At 35.6% G+C, this 19,064-nt stretch overlaps 1 protein-coding gene across 4 annotated transcripts in view; it reads left to right on the plus strand.

Annotated features, from left to right (window-relative positions):
• Nucleotides 1-19,064, plus strand: part of SLC13A5 (solute carrier family 13 member 5) — a 423,982-nt gene that overhangs the window by 308,060 nt on the left and 96,858 nt on the right. For all 4 annotated transcript variants that reach the window (XM_044054248.1, XM_044054250.1, XM_044054249.1 and 1 more), the window contains one exon: nucleotides 17,725-17,896. In XM_044054248.1, the coding sequence (XP_043910183.1) occupies nucleotides 17,725-17,896 (172 nt within the window). The remainder of the gene's footprint in view (nucleotides 1-17,724; nucleotides 17,897-19,064) is intronic.

The following is a 19,064-nucleotide window of genomic DNA, read 5'->3' on the forward strand; positions in this document are numbered from 1 at the left end:
GTTGTCATTAGCACATTACTGTCTGCAGTGAATTTCTCAAATGCTGAGGCCAAGCCTCTTTCAGCAGCGAATGAGGTAAATCAGAAACATTTACTACAGGTTTAAAAATAATGATAGCTTAAATGTATTCAATGAGGGAATCGGGATAGCTAAAACATGGTGACAAGAAATGAATTTATGCATTTGACTGCAAATCAGTGGTAAAAATGTAGTGAGCAGAGCAAAATTTTAGTTGTTTCCCGTGTGTGTTTGTATCTGCATATTCCTTTGCGTGTATATATATATATATATATATATATATATATATATATATATATATATGTGTGTGTGTGTGTGTGTGTGTGTGTGTGTGTGTGTGTGTGTGTGTGTGTGTGTGTTGTCCAGAAGAGGTCTGTGTCTGAAAACAGACCAAATGACAGCTAGCTAACCTGTGTAGTAGAAACCGAATATTAATCCTCAATTCTGGAGAAGGCTGCAACATGAGGAAAAATTATTCTGACAAAATTCAAGTGATCATACTAACATTATTCGATGCAGCCAAAAACTTCTGCACTGCCACGATACTTCAGCCTGCACTTCATGCCTTTTTTGTTGTTCTGTACAATATGCATCATCAATAATTATGGCAAACTGCATTGTCTGTAAGGTGAATCTTATTGTCTGCAGAATGTACAGTGGCAAATTGCTGCAATGCATTACTAGTTGGCACAGACTGAAACAACTTCTATCTGGATTTCATACTAGCCTGAGATGGCTAATCTATCTCTGACTATCTTGTATAGCTAGAACAGCTGTACATTCAGCTCTCTAACGCATCACCTTGAAGCTTTGCATCAGAGGCCACTGGTCACCCCAAATCTTTAATGCAGTAGCTGTTGCAAGTTCTGAATCTTGATAGTAAGATTATGCATTAACATTTGGTTTAGTGTTACAAAAATATCCAAAAATGCCACATGCAGAGAGTTTCATAATATGTACCACTGTATTCATCTTCTGCAAACCGAGTCTAAAATATTTATTCAGTTGTCTCTCTTAGTTTGTAAAAATATATTCCATAGTTTGATATGCTAAATAGTATGTGGAGAAAGGCTCATATAACTGATATGGTGAGTCGTTTAATGTCTCCCTCACCATTTTCTACTATTTTGCTCATACAAATCCTTTTATTTTCCCATGGCAATCAATCATCTGGTGCTTAGAACACCCTTTTATTTTCCCATGGCAATCAATCATCTGGTGCTTAGAACTATCCTGAATCTTGAACTCAAGTTTTCCCACCCTGACTGTCTTTCTCTCTGGCCTGAACTAGGGTCAACCGCCAAAAAACTACATTAGCACCACCATTCCCACTCTGCCACAAGCTGCAAAGCAGTTTCCATAATAGGCAGATGTGAAGATGAGCTCATGGTGCTCCATTGCAGAATTATCAAGGCTGCAACATCATACACTCATATCTGTGATGCAGCATCTGAAACAATACTATATCCCTTCCAAGAAGACATCTCCCACAAGATCAATGCTCTACAGCAGGGATTTGCTGATGGCACATGTGCCTCTGAGGCACACCCATCCCCCAGGGGAGTCATGTGGGCAATGATTCATCAATCCATTCCCTCCCCAGCTGTCTCCCCAACACCTAGACCACTAGACAAACACCTTATTGGAGTCATAATCAAAGCTACACACAGATGATTGTGAACAAACACATGAAAGTAGTCTCGTAGAGTACGTTGTGTATGTTAAGCAGCTAAATAACCAATAACTGTGTGTGCTAAGTGTGCATGTGTTTCGTGTGTGCATGCGTGTGTGTGTTTATATACATATCTATAATTATATTACTCTATAAATATATATTCTGTTCTATTCTATTAGATTAGATTTACTATCATAAACTCAGCACACAGGGAGATTTCTGCATTACGAAAGTCGGAATATTGAAAAAAATAACATTACTGACTATCCAAACTTTCCCACCTTCTGCACCCATGTTAGTGCTTGTTCCTGGGTCCATAGTGGTAAGGAGTTTCAGGTTCAGTGTTTGTGTTCGGTATGTCGTTATTCAATATGCCAACTTTCATGGAAAGGTTGCAGGCATTCGTTGACTCAACCTCAACCACCTAAGTGCCGAGTTTATGATAGTAAGCCATCATATAAAATCACAAGATCCAGTACACAGTAAAGGTACAAAAGTGATTTAATGCAAGAAAAGAATGTAGATAGACGAGTTTCCCTTAAAGCTTCATCAGTATCAAAAATATTTTTGCATCACAGAGCTTTTCTTATATACAGAAAATTCTGATCATTTGATCAAGGCTAGCAGACAACAGGAATAATATTTTCATTAAACTAATTATCTTTAAAGTAGAAATGTAAATAAGTAATAAAATAATGAATAAACCTTATGTTAAACATTTTGGATCATTCTATGAAACCAAAGAAATGTTAGTATAGTGAAGCAGGAGGTACATATCCCATGATCTATCTACACATTTTTCCTGCACTGAATCCCTTTTGTACTTTTCTTGTATGCTAGATTGTGTGATTTATTTGGACTTCCCGTTACTGCACTTTTTTCTGTGTGTGTGTGTGTGTGTGTGTGTGTGTGTGTGTGTGTGTGTGTGTGTGTGTGTGTGTGTGTGTGTGTGTGTGTGTGTATGTGTAAGTGCCTCTGAGTAGTTTTTTTTAAATATACACATTTATAATATGTATGTGTGTGTGTATGTGTGTGGCTTAAGAGAAAATGGTTACTGCAGGCTGCATTAAATTAAAAAAAAATGTGCTGCTGTTTCATCTGTGACTCTCAGTAACATGATTAAAAGTTCTCTACTTTTTCAAACAGTATCTGCACTTGCCTGTATGCAGTAGCGAGTAGTTTAGTAAATGCACTGATCAACTGTTGGACAAAGCAAGTGTTTGTTACTATTTCCTGCAGTGATCCACTCACTTTACTAGAGTAATGATAGCACCAAACAATAAAATTTGATATGTAATGGAGCACTTAAGAACTTGGGCTTTTCTATTATTGCACTGAAATGTACATTTAGAGTTTCACTGTTTCATACTTATGGATATTGCATCTGCAACAAATCAGTTTTATTACATAGAATTAATACAAGTCTGCCTCATTTTAGAAACTATTTACTTATCCTTGATTTCTTTGGGTAAAAATATGCTAAAATACTTGAAATAGCAATTTCTTTCTGTTACAGGCAGACAAAAGTAACCGGGGGAAATAAATACATCTTTCTGCCATAAACATTGCTGGTGAATTTCATTACAGTGCATTCTTGAAGACTGTGATTGTTGTAGAAAAAGCAATTTGCTGCACTTGTGGAGAAGAAGAATGGCTTAATTTCAAGCTAATGAAAATCATTTTATTCAACATATTTATGGGCCACTAAAAATCTTGGATAGATGGGCAATGAAAAAAATAAGTCATTGTAGTATATTTCCTATGGACTGCATTTTAATGTTTGTTAAAGATATACAAAATATTTTAACATAGCATGCACTACTTAAACATGGGTAATGAATTATTAATAAATAAATATGATTTCTGTGTTGAGCTGTTCATCATCTACACCTTTGACACATAACCACCAATTCACACACACACACACACACACACACACACACACGCCTTATTAAAAGTTAATAAATAAAAGGATTAAGAGTGCGGTATGCAAATGTGTGTATTTCTGTCTGGGTGATGGGTGGCTATCTGCATGCAGAGTGCAGTTCTATTTCCCACTAGCATATGCTTCATAAGGTAGTATATTTTCTGCAGAATGTGCAAAATGACAATTATTAAAAAAACTTTCTATCACAGTAAAAATGTTACCACTAGCAGAGCATCGTTGATATAATTTTATGAGTGCAACACTAATAAATAAGGCTGTTGTTATTATAGGGAAATAAACTTTTTAGGGGGTAGGGAGGCTCCAGAGTGTTCTATTAATTCACTATAATGCCCATCTTGTCATACATTATTACTTTCAAATACATATGTGTATGTGTCTGTGTGCATATATCTATATCTAATATATATATATATATATATATATATATATATATATATATATGTCTATATATATATATATATATATATATATATATATATATATATATATATATATATATATATATATGTATATATATATATATATATATATATATATATATATATATACATATATATATATGTGTGTGTGTGCATATACATGCATGTACACACACACACACACACACACACACACACACATATATATCTATATCTATATATATATATATATATATATATATATATATATGTATATATATAGGGTCTATATCATATGAGCAAAAGTTTAAAAATGCGAACGCTCACAGTCTCAAAACCACTGGACCTCAAAGTGCTTATTCTGAGATTGCGGTACAGTTAAGATTGGAATATTTGCCCTTTCCTCACTGTAGTGCGATCTCGGAGTTGGTATATATATATATATTTAGCGGGGATGGGGAGTGGGGTTGGTCTGTCACTTCAAGACAGACAATTATCTAGAGCCAAGGTTTGCACCACCAGGTAGCTAGCCCTGCCACAGTACTTCTTCTACATCACAAACTCACATGCACACTCACAACTATGGCCAATTCACAGTCTTCACTTCACCTACTGGTGTGTCTTTGGAATGTGGGATGAAACAGGAGCACCCAGAGGAAGCCCACACAAATACAGAGATGACATGCAGATTCCACAAAGAAGGCACCCCAGCTGACGATCAAACCAGGAAACTTCTTGATGTGAGGTGACAACACTATCCACAGTACAGCTGTATTGATAGAGAGAGACAGGGAGAGAGAGTGTCACTGCAAACAACTGCACAAAGGATTATAAGTTAAAAGGGAGTTTGATTTTGAGAGCAAAATAAAAAATCAAAAAAAGGTTAATGTTTTTCCAACAACAACTATTGAAAAACAAAATGATGAAAAATGCTAATGTGGCTCAGGATTCCTGGAAAAATGGTGTCAAGCAATCAAAAGCCCTCAAAATTTAATCCGGCAAGAAAACTTCTATGATCACATAATGAAGAAAAACAAAAAAGCACTAAAACACTGCATGCTATGGATTAAGTGCTTTCATCCACTGATATTATGGACTTTATCAAAATACATAGCACATCCAACTACGTTTAAATATTGCATTTTGTTGCCAAAGGGCTAATCTACTTACACTCCCCACATTTAGAGCTGTACAAAGTCCACAATATGAGTGGATGAATGTGCTTAATCCATAGTGCACAGTGTTTTAGTGCTTTTTCTTTTTGTTCACTATGGGACTATACAAGTTTTCTTGCTGGATTAAATTTTATGGACTTTTGATTGCCTGACATTGTTTTTCCAGGAATACTGGACCACATTAGCGTTTTTCTTCATTTTGTTTTTCAATAGCAAAATAAAAAAGTAGGAATGTACTCATACAGCGACACAAATATTCATATATATTTTATGTAGCCATTGGGTATAATTTTCCTTGTCAGTTTTATCAGTAATAATGAAATAGGCACCACAGTTTATCAGCAACTACTATACAATTTGGTGGAGAAGGACCAACATCAGAAATTTTTTTTTCATGTACCCTCAGGAACTGTGTAAAGACAGGTATCTCTGGAACACATACCTTAAAATATGTCTATTACTTAAACTCCGCAAAATAAAAAATATATAAAATTCTTAATCATGTTGAATTTTTTCCAACTTTTCAAGTTGCATGTATCTCATTTTCTGTAAAGAAAAATCTGCATGCAATTAAATTTAATACTATTAATTTATGCAAACCAAAGGGGGCAAAAATCCAATTTGCTGTTTAATACTACATAGAATCTGGTATTTTAGGAATTCGACATGTATCAAAATGATTGCTGTATACAAATCAGTGGGCCAGTAATGCTGTAGTACTATGTAGAAATAGGTGCATCACTACTGTTGTGGTATTGTGTAGAAATAGGTGCATCAGTAATGTTGTGGTACTGTGTACAAATAGATGCATCAGTAATGTTGTGGTACTTTGTACAAATACGTGCATCAATAATATTGAGATATTGTGTACAAATAAGTAATGTTGTGGTATTGTCTACAAACAATTGCATCATTAATTTTGTGGTATTGTTTACAAATAGGTATATCAGTAATGTTGTGGTACTTTGTGCAAATACGTGCATCAGTAATGTGTTACTGTGTACAAACAGGTGCATCATTAATTTTGTGGTACTATGTATAAATAGGTGCCTTGGTAATTTTGTGGTACTTTGTACAAATAGGTGCATCAGTAATGGTGTGGTACTTTGTACAAATACATGCATCAGTAATATTGCGGTATTGTGTACAAATAGGTGAATCAGTTATACTGAGGTATTGTGTAGAAATAGGTGGATCAGTAATGCTGTCATACTATGTACAAACAGGTGTGTCAGTACTGCTGGTACGCTGTGTGCAAACAGGTGCATCAGTATTGTTGTGGTACTGTGTACAAATAGCTGTATCAGTAATGTTGTGGTATTGCGTACAAATAGGTGCATTTGTGTACAAATAGGTCCATCAGTACTGTCATATTGTGTACAAATAGTTGCATCAATAATAATGAGATATTGTGTACAAATAGGTGCGTCAGTAATGTTGTGGTATTGTGTAAAAACAGTTGCATCAGTAAATTTGTGGTATTGTGTACAAATACTTGCATCAGTAATGTCAAGGGATTGTGTACAAATAGGTTCATCAGTAATACTGAGGTATTGTGTACAAACAGGTGCATCAGTAATGCAGTGGTACTGTGTACAGACAGGTGTATCACACTGTTGGTGCATTGTATACAAACAGGTGCATCAGTAATGTTGTGGTATTGTGTACAAACAAGTACATCAGTAATTTTGTGATATTGTGTGTAAATAGTTGCATCAGTAATGTTGTGGTATTGTATACAAATTGGTGCATCAGTAATATTGCGCTATTGTGTACAAATAGGTGCATCAGTAATAAAGTAGTACTGTGTACAAATAGGTGCCCAAGGAATGTTGAGGTATTGTGTACAAACAGGTGGATCAGTAATGTTGTGGTATTGTGTACAAATAGGTGCATTAGTAATGTTGTGGTACTGTGTACAAACAGTTGCATCATTAATGTTGTGGTATTATGTACAAATAGGTGCATCAGTACTATTGTGGTACTGTGTTCAAACAGGTGCATCAGTAATTTTATGATATTTACAAATAGGTGCATCAGTAATTTTGTGGTACTTTATACAAATAGGTACATCAATAATGTTGTGCTACTATGTAAAAATAGGAGCATCAGTAATATTGTGGTATTGTGTACAAATAGGAACATCAGTAATGTTGTGGTATTGTGTAAAACAGGTGCATCAGTAATGTTGCGATATTGTATACAAACAGGTGCATCAGTAATTTTGTGGTATTATGTACAAACAGGTGCATCAGTAATGTTGTGGTATTGTGTACAAACAGGTGCATCAGTAATTTTGTGGTATTATGTACAAACAGGTGCATCAGTAATGTTGTGGTATTGTGTACAAACAGGTGCATCAGTAATTTTGTGGTATAGTCTATAAATAGGTGCCTCAATAATGTTGTGGTACTGTGTACAAATAGGTGCATTAGTAATGTGGCATTGTGTACAAATAGGTACATCAGTAATGTGGTATTGTGTAAACCAAGTGCATCAGTAATGTTGTATTGTATACAAACAGGTGCATCAGTAATGTTGTGGTATTGTGTACAAATAGGTGCATCATAATGTTGTGGTACTGTGTACAAATAGGTGCATCAGTAATGTTGTGGTACTTTGTACAAATATGTGCATCACTAATGTTGTGGTATTGTATACAAATAGTTGTATCAGTAATGTTGTGGCACTGTGTACAAACAGGTGCATTGGTAATTTTGTGGTACTTTGTACAAATAGGTGGATCAGTAATGTGGTACTTTCTACAACTGCGTCCATTAGTAATGTTGAGGTATTGTGTACAAATAGGCTCATCAGTAATAATGAGGTATTGTGTATAAATAGGTGCATCAGTAATGCTGTGGTACTGTGTACAAACAGGTGCATCAGTACTGTCGGTGTATTGTGTACAAACAGGTGCATCAGTAATGTTATGGTATTGTGTACAAACAGGTACATCAGTAATTTTGTGGTATTGTGTATAAACAGGTACATCAGTACTGTTGTGCTACTGTGTACATATAGGTGCATCAGGAATGTTGTGGTATTGTATACAGACTGGTGCATCAGTAATATTGCAGTATTGTGTACAAACATGTGCATCAGTAATGTGATACTGTGTACAAATAGGTGCATCAGTAATGCTGTTGTACTGTGTACAAACAGATGCATAAGTAATGTTGTGGTATTGTGTACAAACAGGTACATCAATAACATTGTGGTATCATGTACAAATAGGTGCATCAGTAATGTTGTGGCATTGTATACAAATAGGTACATCAGTAATGTTGTGGTATTGTGTAAACCAGGTGCATCAGTAATGTTGTGATATTGTATACAAACAGATGGATCAATAATTGTGTGGTATTATGTACAAACAGGTGCATCAGTAATGTTGTGATACTGTGTACAAATAGGTGCAGCAGTAATATTGCAGTATTGTGTACAAACAGGTGCATCAGTAATGTTGTGGTACTGTGTACACATAGGTGCATCATAATGTGGTATTGTGTACAAATAGGTGCATCAGTAATGTTGAGTAACTGTGTACAAACAGGTGCATCAGTAATGTTGTGGTATTGTGTACAAATAGGTGCATCATAATGTTGTGGTACTGTGTACAAATAGGTACATCAGTAATGTCGAGTTACTGTGTACAAACAGGTGCATCAGTAATGTTGTGGTATTGTGTACAAATAGGTGCATCATAATGTTGTGGTACTGTGTACAAATAGGTCCATCAGTAATGTTGAGGTACTTTTTACAAATATGTTCATCACTAATGTTGTGGTTCTTTGTACAAATACGTGCATCAGTAATATTGTGGTAATGTATCGAAATAGGTGCTTCGGTAATGTTGTGGTATTGTGTACAATTAGGTGCATCAGTAATGCTATTGTTGTTGTTGTGTCTTTCGACTTTTTCCCGATTAGGGGTCGCCACAGTGGAACTCCGGTCTGCTAATGATTGGTAGTTGGTTTTTACATGCCGAGTTACCAGCCCTGATGCACAACCTTCAACAAAGGAATGCCCATTCACGCATGTCTCCACGCAGAAGATGCTCTAGCTGAGAATCGAACCGGACAGTGTCTTACTGTGAGGCGACAACGCTACCGCAGCACCACCACCACGGGTAATCAGTAATGCTATTGTACTGTGTTCAAAAAGGTGCATCAGTAATGCTGTGGTATTGTGTACAAATAGGTGCATCAGTAGTGTTGTGGTACTGTGTACAAATGGATGCAGTAATCTTGTAGTACTTTCTACAAACAGGTCCATTAGTAATGTTGTGGTACTGTGCACAAGTTTGGTAAGGTCGTCTGAATGTCTGTATGGATGCTTGTATGCAGTCATGAAATTCATTTGTATGTGTGCAGAAGGAAAAGTAAAAAAAGGTTAAAAATGATAAAAAAAACCCAGGTATAATGTTATAGTTTTCTTATTTAATTAGGTAGTGAACTGTTACAAACAAGCATTTAGGTCAATCCCAAAACAATGTAATTGATGACAAAACTCACACACTATTGTGTATACCTGTAGTGATAGTATGGTTAGTTAACAAAAACAGCTAAGAATGTTGAAAAAAGAATTCTGTTTAATTTACCCTCACTGATATCAGAAGGGGGGTGAATGTAAGTGTGCTTCTATTGCCAATGTGTCAGAGAGAAATGGTGCTGGCTTAGTCTGGGCAGATGAAGGTAAGAAAAACTTCTTGGCTGGAGTATGTCCAGACAGATTTGGGTTAACACACTGAAAACTGATTCAATTCAATGGAGGGTTAAAGCAGGAACAATTAACTAGGCTGAAGAGGTGGGTTTAATGATATAACAGCAGTCTTTATGTGCACGCCATGATACCTGTATAACATAAAGAATTTAATTTTAGTTTGTAATTGCTAACTTGCGTTATTTCAGACATTCTACAGTGGCTCAGCTACATGGATTAAGACTGATATGCTGTACTAGGATAAGATTTTAATTTTTACCATTGTTCAGTTACTTCTTAGATAGGTGTAGTCCCTGATTTGATATAGTGATCTGGATAGTTGCTGATTAAGCAGGTAACAGAAGAACATAGTTATCCATATTTATCACTGCAGATTATAATGGGAAGAGCAGGAGACATGACAGTAACATTCTCGTCTCACCTTACTTTCTAAGGTATCTTTTTATTTACTTGAAAGCTACCATTAACATATCAAACTCCAACATCAAAGCGTTGGTACCCTGTAATAAGAGAACCAGAACTGCATTTAGCAGGGCATGTGAACATGACCATTTCCTTTCTCTTTATAAGACAAACCACATACTGTTTAAATGCCCTTTAAAGTCAGTTTCTTATGAGACAGTTAATATTTAATGTGAACACTGGGCTGTCTTGCTTTCTACGAGAACAAGTAAATGATTATTTGCAAAGACATTTTAGGATTTTTAAAGTGTCGTTAAGCAGTATGTCATATGTATAAGGGATGATATTCCCCTTTTATATTTATTTTCACGCTTTTATTCAAGTGGAAATATTGCCTAATAATGATTTCTGCAAGAAACATATTAGGTTGGATAAGTTCATGACTCAGTTCAGTCACAGGCAGCTCTAATATCAGTTAAGAAGCAGTAAAGATACATATTGCTGAGTAGTGAAGCTGACGAGCTGTGTACAAGTCTCACTTGTTCTCACTTACATGCTGTGTGCTCCTGACTGAGTCACTTACATTTCTTGTGCTCCTTAAACTCTACCATAAAACAAACATCAGAAAGTTTTAGGAGGAAGACACTTACCAAGATGTGCAAATAAGTAAATGACATACTGAGTTGTAGAACTGTAATATTTGCCAATAGCATAAAAATATCAATACATTTAAAATACTTTTCATTACAGTTAGTAACATATGCCAAAAATATGAAAATACTCATTCAGTGATATGTAGTTAGTACTAATGCTAGTGTTTTTCATGCTAAGGTTATAATGACTGATCCCTCCTACAGTAACAAACATTATTGATAACTAACTCCTAGAGCACTACCTGTCAGAGCTGGAATCAGTAAAATATATATATATATATATATATATATATATATATATATATATATATATATACACACATATATAGAGAGTGTCTTCCAGGGAAGTTTTTGTTTTGTTTTCTCTTCTTTTCTTTTTTACTGTGATAAAAAGAAATGTATTTAACTATTCTTCATGTACCTGAGTCAATCAAGTCTGGTTTAAACAATTTAAGAATTCACATGATTACCCAGAAGTAAAATACTTGTTTTCCCAGGGTTATGAAAAGCCAGAAAAGCTGTCTAAAGAGGAAATGAATTAGCAGGCAACAGTTTAGAAAATTAGTAAAAATATAGTAATCTAATTCAAGTTTTTCATAAGTATGCAATACTGTGAACTAAATCTGGGGAGGTATGCCTTTATAGAAAAATGTTTTCACTCTTTATTATCTTTTCCTGCACTAATATATATGAGAAGCTGACATTTCCAGTATTAGTTTCAAATTTCCAGCAATATCATGTAGATTTGCTGTTTGAATCATGTACTTTTTTCTGGGGGGATAATTATGAAATAATATGTATAAATATAGCCTGGAGAAAAGTTAAGTGGGAGGTGATACTTTTCTACAGACTTCCTAATCATCCTAGAAATTGTTTGGGTGAATTTTGCTCTAATATAGAAAAATGGTTTCCAACAGGGTTACAACACGGTACTAGGGGGATTTAAATGAACCAAAAATGAATTTGGATAACTCAGCTTAGAGTAATGATAATATGAATCCAATTATTATTGTTAGAATATATTCAGTCAATAGTGTCAAAGTCAAAGTAAAGTTTATTGTCGTTTAGGACTACAAAAGTGCAGCCTAAATGAAATTCCGAGTATCAGTTCACCAAAGAGTGCACAGGAAGCAAGGAGAACAAGATCATTTCAATTTTAAAAAAGATACTCAGTACAAGACCCACAGAAGCATAAATACACCAATAATAACAGCCAAAACACACAAACCCTCCCAGACAGTCTTAAGATTACTGTACATAGCAGCATGACAGTGTAGGATTGAACAGTAGGCAATTGCACATGAATAAGAAAATATATTACTACATCAACGAATAAAAAAAAAAAAAAAGATATTGCGCACTTTTCTGAGCTACGTATTGTGAATGATTACTGACTAAATAATTGGTGCCTGTTATTGGAGTTTATAAGTCTCAACACCGTTGGGTTTAAGTATCTAGTGGTCCTGCAGCAGATACTCTGATATCTCTTGCCTGTAGACAGTTGTGTAAATCAGCCATGTGCAGGTTGAAAAGGGTCACAGATTATTTTGGATGTACAACTAATGCTTCTTGCTATGAAGAGATCTTGGATTGATGGTAAGTTTGTGCCCATGATTTTTTTTCGGCAACTCACACCACACTATGTAGCTTCTTTCTTTCTGCTATTGTACTGTTCCCAAACCTAACTGTGAAGTTACTAGTGAGAATGCTCTCAACTGCTCCTCTGTAGAATGTGGTGAGAACAGTAGGTGGGAGCTTTGCTTTTTTGAGCCTTCTGAGAAAGTGGAGATGTTGGTGTGCTTTTTTGACCGGCTGTTCAGTGTTCACAGCCCAGGAGAAATCCTCTGAAATGTGCACCCCCCAAACACTTTGCAGATTTGACCCTTTCCACCTCTTCACCATTTATCATAAGAGGTGGGTGTGTTGACCTTTTTCTGAAGTCTACAATGATTTCTTGTTTTACTGACATTCAGGTCAAGGTTGTTCATAGCACACCAGTCAGTCAATGAGTAGACCTCATCTCTATAAGCTCTTTCATCCTCCCTTTTGATGAAGCCCACAACAGTAGTATTATCTGCAAACCTTATGATGTGATTGGTGTATTCTGCAGAACAGTCATGGGTGAGGATGTTTAACAACAAAGTGCTTAGCACACAACCCTGAGTAACACCGGTGCTGAGTATTATGCATCCTGAGGTGTTGTTGCCCACACATGTTTTCTGCGGTCTGTTCAAGAAGTCAAAGATCCAGTTGCACATGATCTTACTAACTCCAAGATATACAAGCTTGTCAATAATCTGCATAGGAACCACTGTATTGAATGCTGAGCTGTAGTCAATAAACAACAGCCCAATATAGTTGTTTCTTCCCAACAGATGATCGCGTGAGAGGTAGAGTGCCATTGAAATAGCATCCGCAGTGGATATGCTAGTCCGATACATGAACTGTAGAGGGTCGAAGGTGGATGCAAGGTTTGCTGACAGATGCCTTTTAACTAGCCTCTCAAAGCATTTCATGATATTTGAAGTTAGGGCAACCAGTCTGTAGTCATTCAGGCAGGCTAGAGTAGCTTTTTTGGGGAGAGGGACAATATTCGTTACCTTCAAGCAATAGGAAACTTTACCAAGAAAAGGGAGGTGTTGAAAATATCAGTTAGAACTGAGCATAGTCGGTCTGCACAGCCTTTAAGTACTTTGCCCAGTATTTTATCAGAACCAGCAGCCTTCCTGGGGTTCACTTTCTCAAGCTGAGATGTCACTTCATTGGAGTTAAGGTTGAGCACCTCCTCCTCCTCCGAGTCAAAAGGTAGCCTTGTAGCAACCACATTGTTCTTCTCTTCAAATCTGCCAAAGAAGGAGTTCAACCTGTCCAGGAATTCAGTGCTGTCTTCACACTGAGCTGACCTGGTTTTATAGTTCATAATATGTTGTATTCCTTGCCAGACACTCCTGGTGCCCCTCATAGTAGTAATAGTATATATAGTAATAGTAGTCATAGTAATAGTACTACCAGAAATTATGCAATATTGGATGTTGTAAGGCTGTTAATAATTGTCAAACTGGACTAGAGTTACCAGGCTTAGACCATTCAAGTGTTAACTGGGAAGTGGGAAGTGACTAAATTTTATTTAAGAAATATTCATAAAGTGCAATAACCAAAAATGAATTTTACCAAACAGATTGAAGCCGCGGTGGTGCAGCAGTAACATTGTTGCCTCACAGCAAGAGGTTCTCCCATTCGATTCTTGGCTGGAGCGCCTTCTGTGTGGAGTCTGCATGTCCTCCCCATGGTCGAGTGGTGTTCGAAAGACATGCGTAAGTGGGCGTGCCTTCTTTGAAGGTTGGGCGGCGAGCTGGCACCTCGGCACCGTAAAAAATCTACTGCCAATCATTAGCGGACCGGAGTTCTGCTGTGGCGACCCCTAAACAGGAAAAGCCGAAAGAAGAAAAAGAAGGGAGATATTTACAAGAGATTGGTTAGAAGTTATGAGAGACAAGAGTGTTGGAACATTTTTTATGATCACATATACTCAGTAATTAATTCCTATGTGCCATATAAGAGGACATGTAAACAGTGTAGAAAATATAATGAATGTTGGACAATGAAGTTGGAAAAACTTAATAAGAGGAAAAAGAAACTAAGGCTTAAGTATAGGGATGAACCTAGCCAGAACAACAAAATAAGTTTGAGGAAGTATGCAACACATTATGAAAACTAAGGAAAACAAAAAAATAACTATAAATATCAATTGGTATCCAGTACTATGGAAAATAGGAAATAGCCATATACACACATATGAAATTATAGAAAGATGTCCATAGTGATATTCATATTATAAAAGATTATCTAAAAGGAAAAAAATAAGACAGATAACATCAGTTATAATAAAGGAAGAGATCATTGTCCCAACATATCAAAAGAAATGATAATAGGATCTCTACAGAAAATTAAGTCTAACACTGCAGCTGGCCAGATGACCTAAATGGGTCTATTGGGAAAGGTCTAGACCTGGTGGCTGTACACCTACATAGGCTGTTTCAAGAAATTCTAGAAGCAGGATTTGTTCCACAAATATGGACGTGTGCTTTGGTAGTACCAATATATAAAGGGGACAAAATTAATACAGTTGATAACTGTTGCCCCATTAGTATGGCATACACTATTGGAAAATTTTTTGAGTAATTCATGAACTAGTGATCAAAAAACTGAAACGTGGGCCTTGATATCTACCACCAGGGATTCTGTGACAGAAGGTTATGCACATCAAATCTAATACATTTTTTTATCAAAATATTTAGGAAGTAGTGGATATGGAGCTGTCAGTGGATGTAGTCTACTTGGACCTCAATAAGGCATTTGATAAAGTCCCTCACAGTGAGATTATGAAGATAATGTATAAAAATAATATCAATGGGTATATTACTAATTGGGTATCTAACTGGTTAACTAATATAACATTTAGAGGTACAATACAGGATATTACATTAACAGATACATCTTTCACCGTGGTATACTACAAGGGTCAGTTTTAAGACCAACCCTGTTTACATTATTAATTTAAGAGTTTCCAGTAGATACTGAAATATGGATTAGCAAGTTTGCTGATGCCACAAAAACTGGGACAATTGTGAGTTCAATAAAGGATCAAGCTAAGTTACAGGAATTTTTGGATGCCTTATACTTGTGGTCATTTAGAAAACAAACATATTTTAATGCCAGGAAAACAAATATATTCCATTTAGCCAAAAACAATATATCTTGCCTATAAGCCATAACTAACATTATACTTGAAAGTAAGGAAAAAATTAAAGATTTAGTTATTATTGTGGACAGCTGACTTTTGTTTGGGGATAATATACAAGTGACAACTAGAAAGTGCTACATAATTATAATGGATATTTTACAATGCATAACTAGTACAGAAGAAGATGTTCTGCCTCCCATGTACAAGGCTGTGCTACCTATGTACAAGGCTGTACTACCTAAGTACAAAGCTGTACTACCCACATACAAGGCTGTACTACCTACGTACAAGGCTATACTACCCATGTACAAGGCTGTACTACCTAGATCTATAATTGAATATGGTGCAGCTGCCTGTGTGTAAAATTTCTCATAGATTCACAGGCTGGAATGGATCCAGAAATATTTTTATTTTTTTATTTATTGGCATTTGTTTAGTGGGAAAATCTGACTGAGCAGTACCCTTGTTCAGTGGAGACCTGGGGAGAAATGCTTCAGTATACAGACGTCATTTGTATTATGTTGTCATTTGCCGCCAGTTTCATTCATGACCAACAGTTCCATTATTCATACATCCTTGACATCAGTTACATAATTTAAAATTCAATTAAAAGTAACAGTTACATGTGTTGTATATGAATATATGTTTTAATATAGGGAGGTATATGCAGTGCAATATCATCGGTATACATAGATTGCTAGGTTTTGTGTTCGGAAAAAAATTGTTAAAAATCTAGGACATAGGAAGATATGATGGAGAGTTAGAGCAGCCCAAAGAAAGAGAGGAGGGAAGGAGATAAAAGGAAGACACAAGAGATGAGATGATAGAGAAGGTTATGATTGTGATAATAGTACATTCATTTTTGTTTTTCACCAGAGTTATGGCACAAATTCATATAATTATATTAGTGTCCATTTAACTAGGGCTGTTGCTGGTGCAGAATCATTTATCTATGGGTTGTTGCTTCCGCTGGAACTTCTATCAGGTTGCAGACTGTTCTGAAATGAAGTGGGACATTATTCCATCTATAGGTAATGTGGCGTGAATACAATGAGTATTCTATGTTGTTGTTAGGTTTAGTTATGGGGTAATGTTTTGTTAGTGGAGCATAGAAGTCTCTTAGTAGTGGAAGGTTGAATAATCGTGTGAAGATATGGGCATTTTTCAGGGATGTGCAGTAGACTGAAGGTTGTAATTAACTGCAAGTGCAATAAAAAATTATTTAATTCAGGACAGTTTATTTTTTAGGGAGAGGCAGTGATGTGATCTATATTGTTTTACTGGTTAAATTACCAGAATTAATCACCTGTGTTATGAGAACAGGCTAAAAATGTTGTCATTGTATTAAGCTATATACAGACTGGTAAAAGGAGATTTAATTTGGATCTATAAATGTGTGAATGATAACACCATGGCAGCAACACTAGGAATGAATTTAGGGCTCATGTTATGGGAAGCAAAAATAAATGTTTATTTATGAACTGTCCTCCTTATAAGAATATTATAGGGACACTATAATTCCATGGAAGAACTGATAACCTATGGAATATAGTTTGTCAACAGATGATAGAACATCTGAAAGTCTAGAGGCATTTAAGGGTGCACTGGACCAATGATTTGACAAAGGTGTACATATTTACTCTATATTTTTGGCAAACTTTTGCAAAGCCTCCTAGGAGACTCAGAGTCAGAGTTTGAACACTGAATATTGAACACTGAACAATGTGTAGACCAAATAAATCACTCAAGTTTCTCAGTCAAGTGTACAATATTATTCTTTCCTGTAAATATTGCATTTTCTTTTCAGAATACTGTAAAGAGCTTTACTGACTCTGAAAGATGGAAAATATTACTATTTTAATGTAGATGACCAAGTTATAGTATATGAATCTTGACCATGAGTTTTTACACTAACTGATATTGCTGTGCATCAAACTAAATTATTTTGGCAAGAATATTGTGTAACTGTAGTCTAATTGCTTTCAGCAACAGGAAATGGACACATTGCTAATCCGATCCAAACCCACGATGACGAAAGTGAAAAGAAGCGCATGTTTAAGGGAATGACGTTGTGTGTGTGTTATGCTGCCAGCATTGGTGGTACTGCAACATTGACTGGAACTGGGCCGAACCTCGTGCTCAAAGGACAAATGAATCAGTAAGAAATTTGTAGAATTTTTTATATTTTAATTATCAACATGACATTTGTTGACAGGAAGTAATCTTAGCCTACTGGGCCCACCTAGATTTCTTGTATTCTGTGTTCACAGAGCTGTCATCCCTGCCTGCTACCCGTATCTAATTGGCAACATAAACATTCTCCATCTAAACCTAATGCAGGTAAAAATACCTGAATATAGCAATATGCCCAACACACATCTGTTGTATCGTTTTCTACTTACATCCCCTCTCTTGATGCTTTTTTGTTAGCTGCCCAACATGTAGTCTACTGCTGACATTTTTAGTTGTCAGTTGCAGAGCTTTCAATTATTTTGGTCAGTGCAGTCATATTTATTGAAGTTCAGTTCATTTTTGTGATCACAGCCATAAAGTATAAATAAACTACAAGCATAGTCAATAACTGAGTTATGGCGATCCTGTGAAGTAAGAAAAGGTAAAACAAAAATTAAAATATTCAAAAACAGAGTATATATTCTTTTTTTTAATAGAGTATGTATTTTGAACAAGCTGACTAGGATACACATGTACACTAGAAGGTTACTAAAAGAAACAAGTAGCATTTTATGATTGTCAGTGATAACATGCATGTCAATGATAACATACATGAATGATAACATACATTTTACAGTATAAGTCTTTATATGCATGCTTCAAGGACTCAAACAATAAAACTTTCAAAACTGCCATATGCTAATAACTCTATAAACAAAAATTCACATTATTTTTATAATTTATTTTCTGTCGACATTACAGTTCTTGTCTATGTAAAATAATGTCTCACTGTTTCACAAACAAAAAAATTTTGTTGTAGTTTCCTTTCTTCTTTCCAGACTTAAAATCAATGATGGAATTACAACATTTTATTAAAATGACATAATTCCAAACTCAAAATCAATGTATACCTTAATAATTGCAAAACAACAAGACTTTGAACTAGACTAGTAACCCACTGACAACTATAAAATGAGACAAAATAAAGCAGAAGAAATTAATGTACTTTTCTGATCAAATAACGCTAGGCATTGCCACAGTGTGTGGGGAGGCACAATAGCACACTGAGGAGCATTGCCACCTCTCAGCAATTTTTTCTCACAGTTGCTTTTCATAGGTTCATAGGTAGGTACTAGGCTATCGGCCATAGGGCC

This window comes from Protopterus annectens, chromosome 13.part0, assembly GCF_019279795.1.
Source record: "Protopterus annectens isolate FY-2018-M chromosome 13.part0, PAN1.0, whole genome shotgun sequence".
NCBI classification, from domain to species: domain Eukaryota; kingdom Metazoa; phylum Chordata; order Ceratodontiformes; family Protopteridae; genus Protopterus; species Protopterus annectens.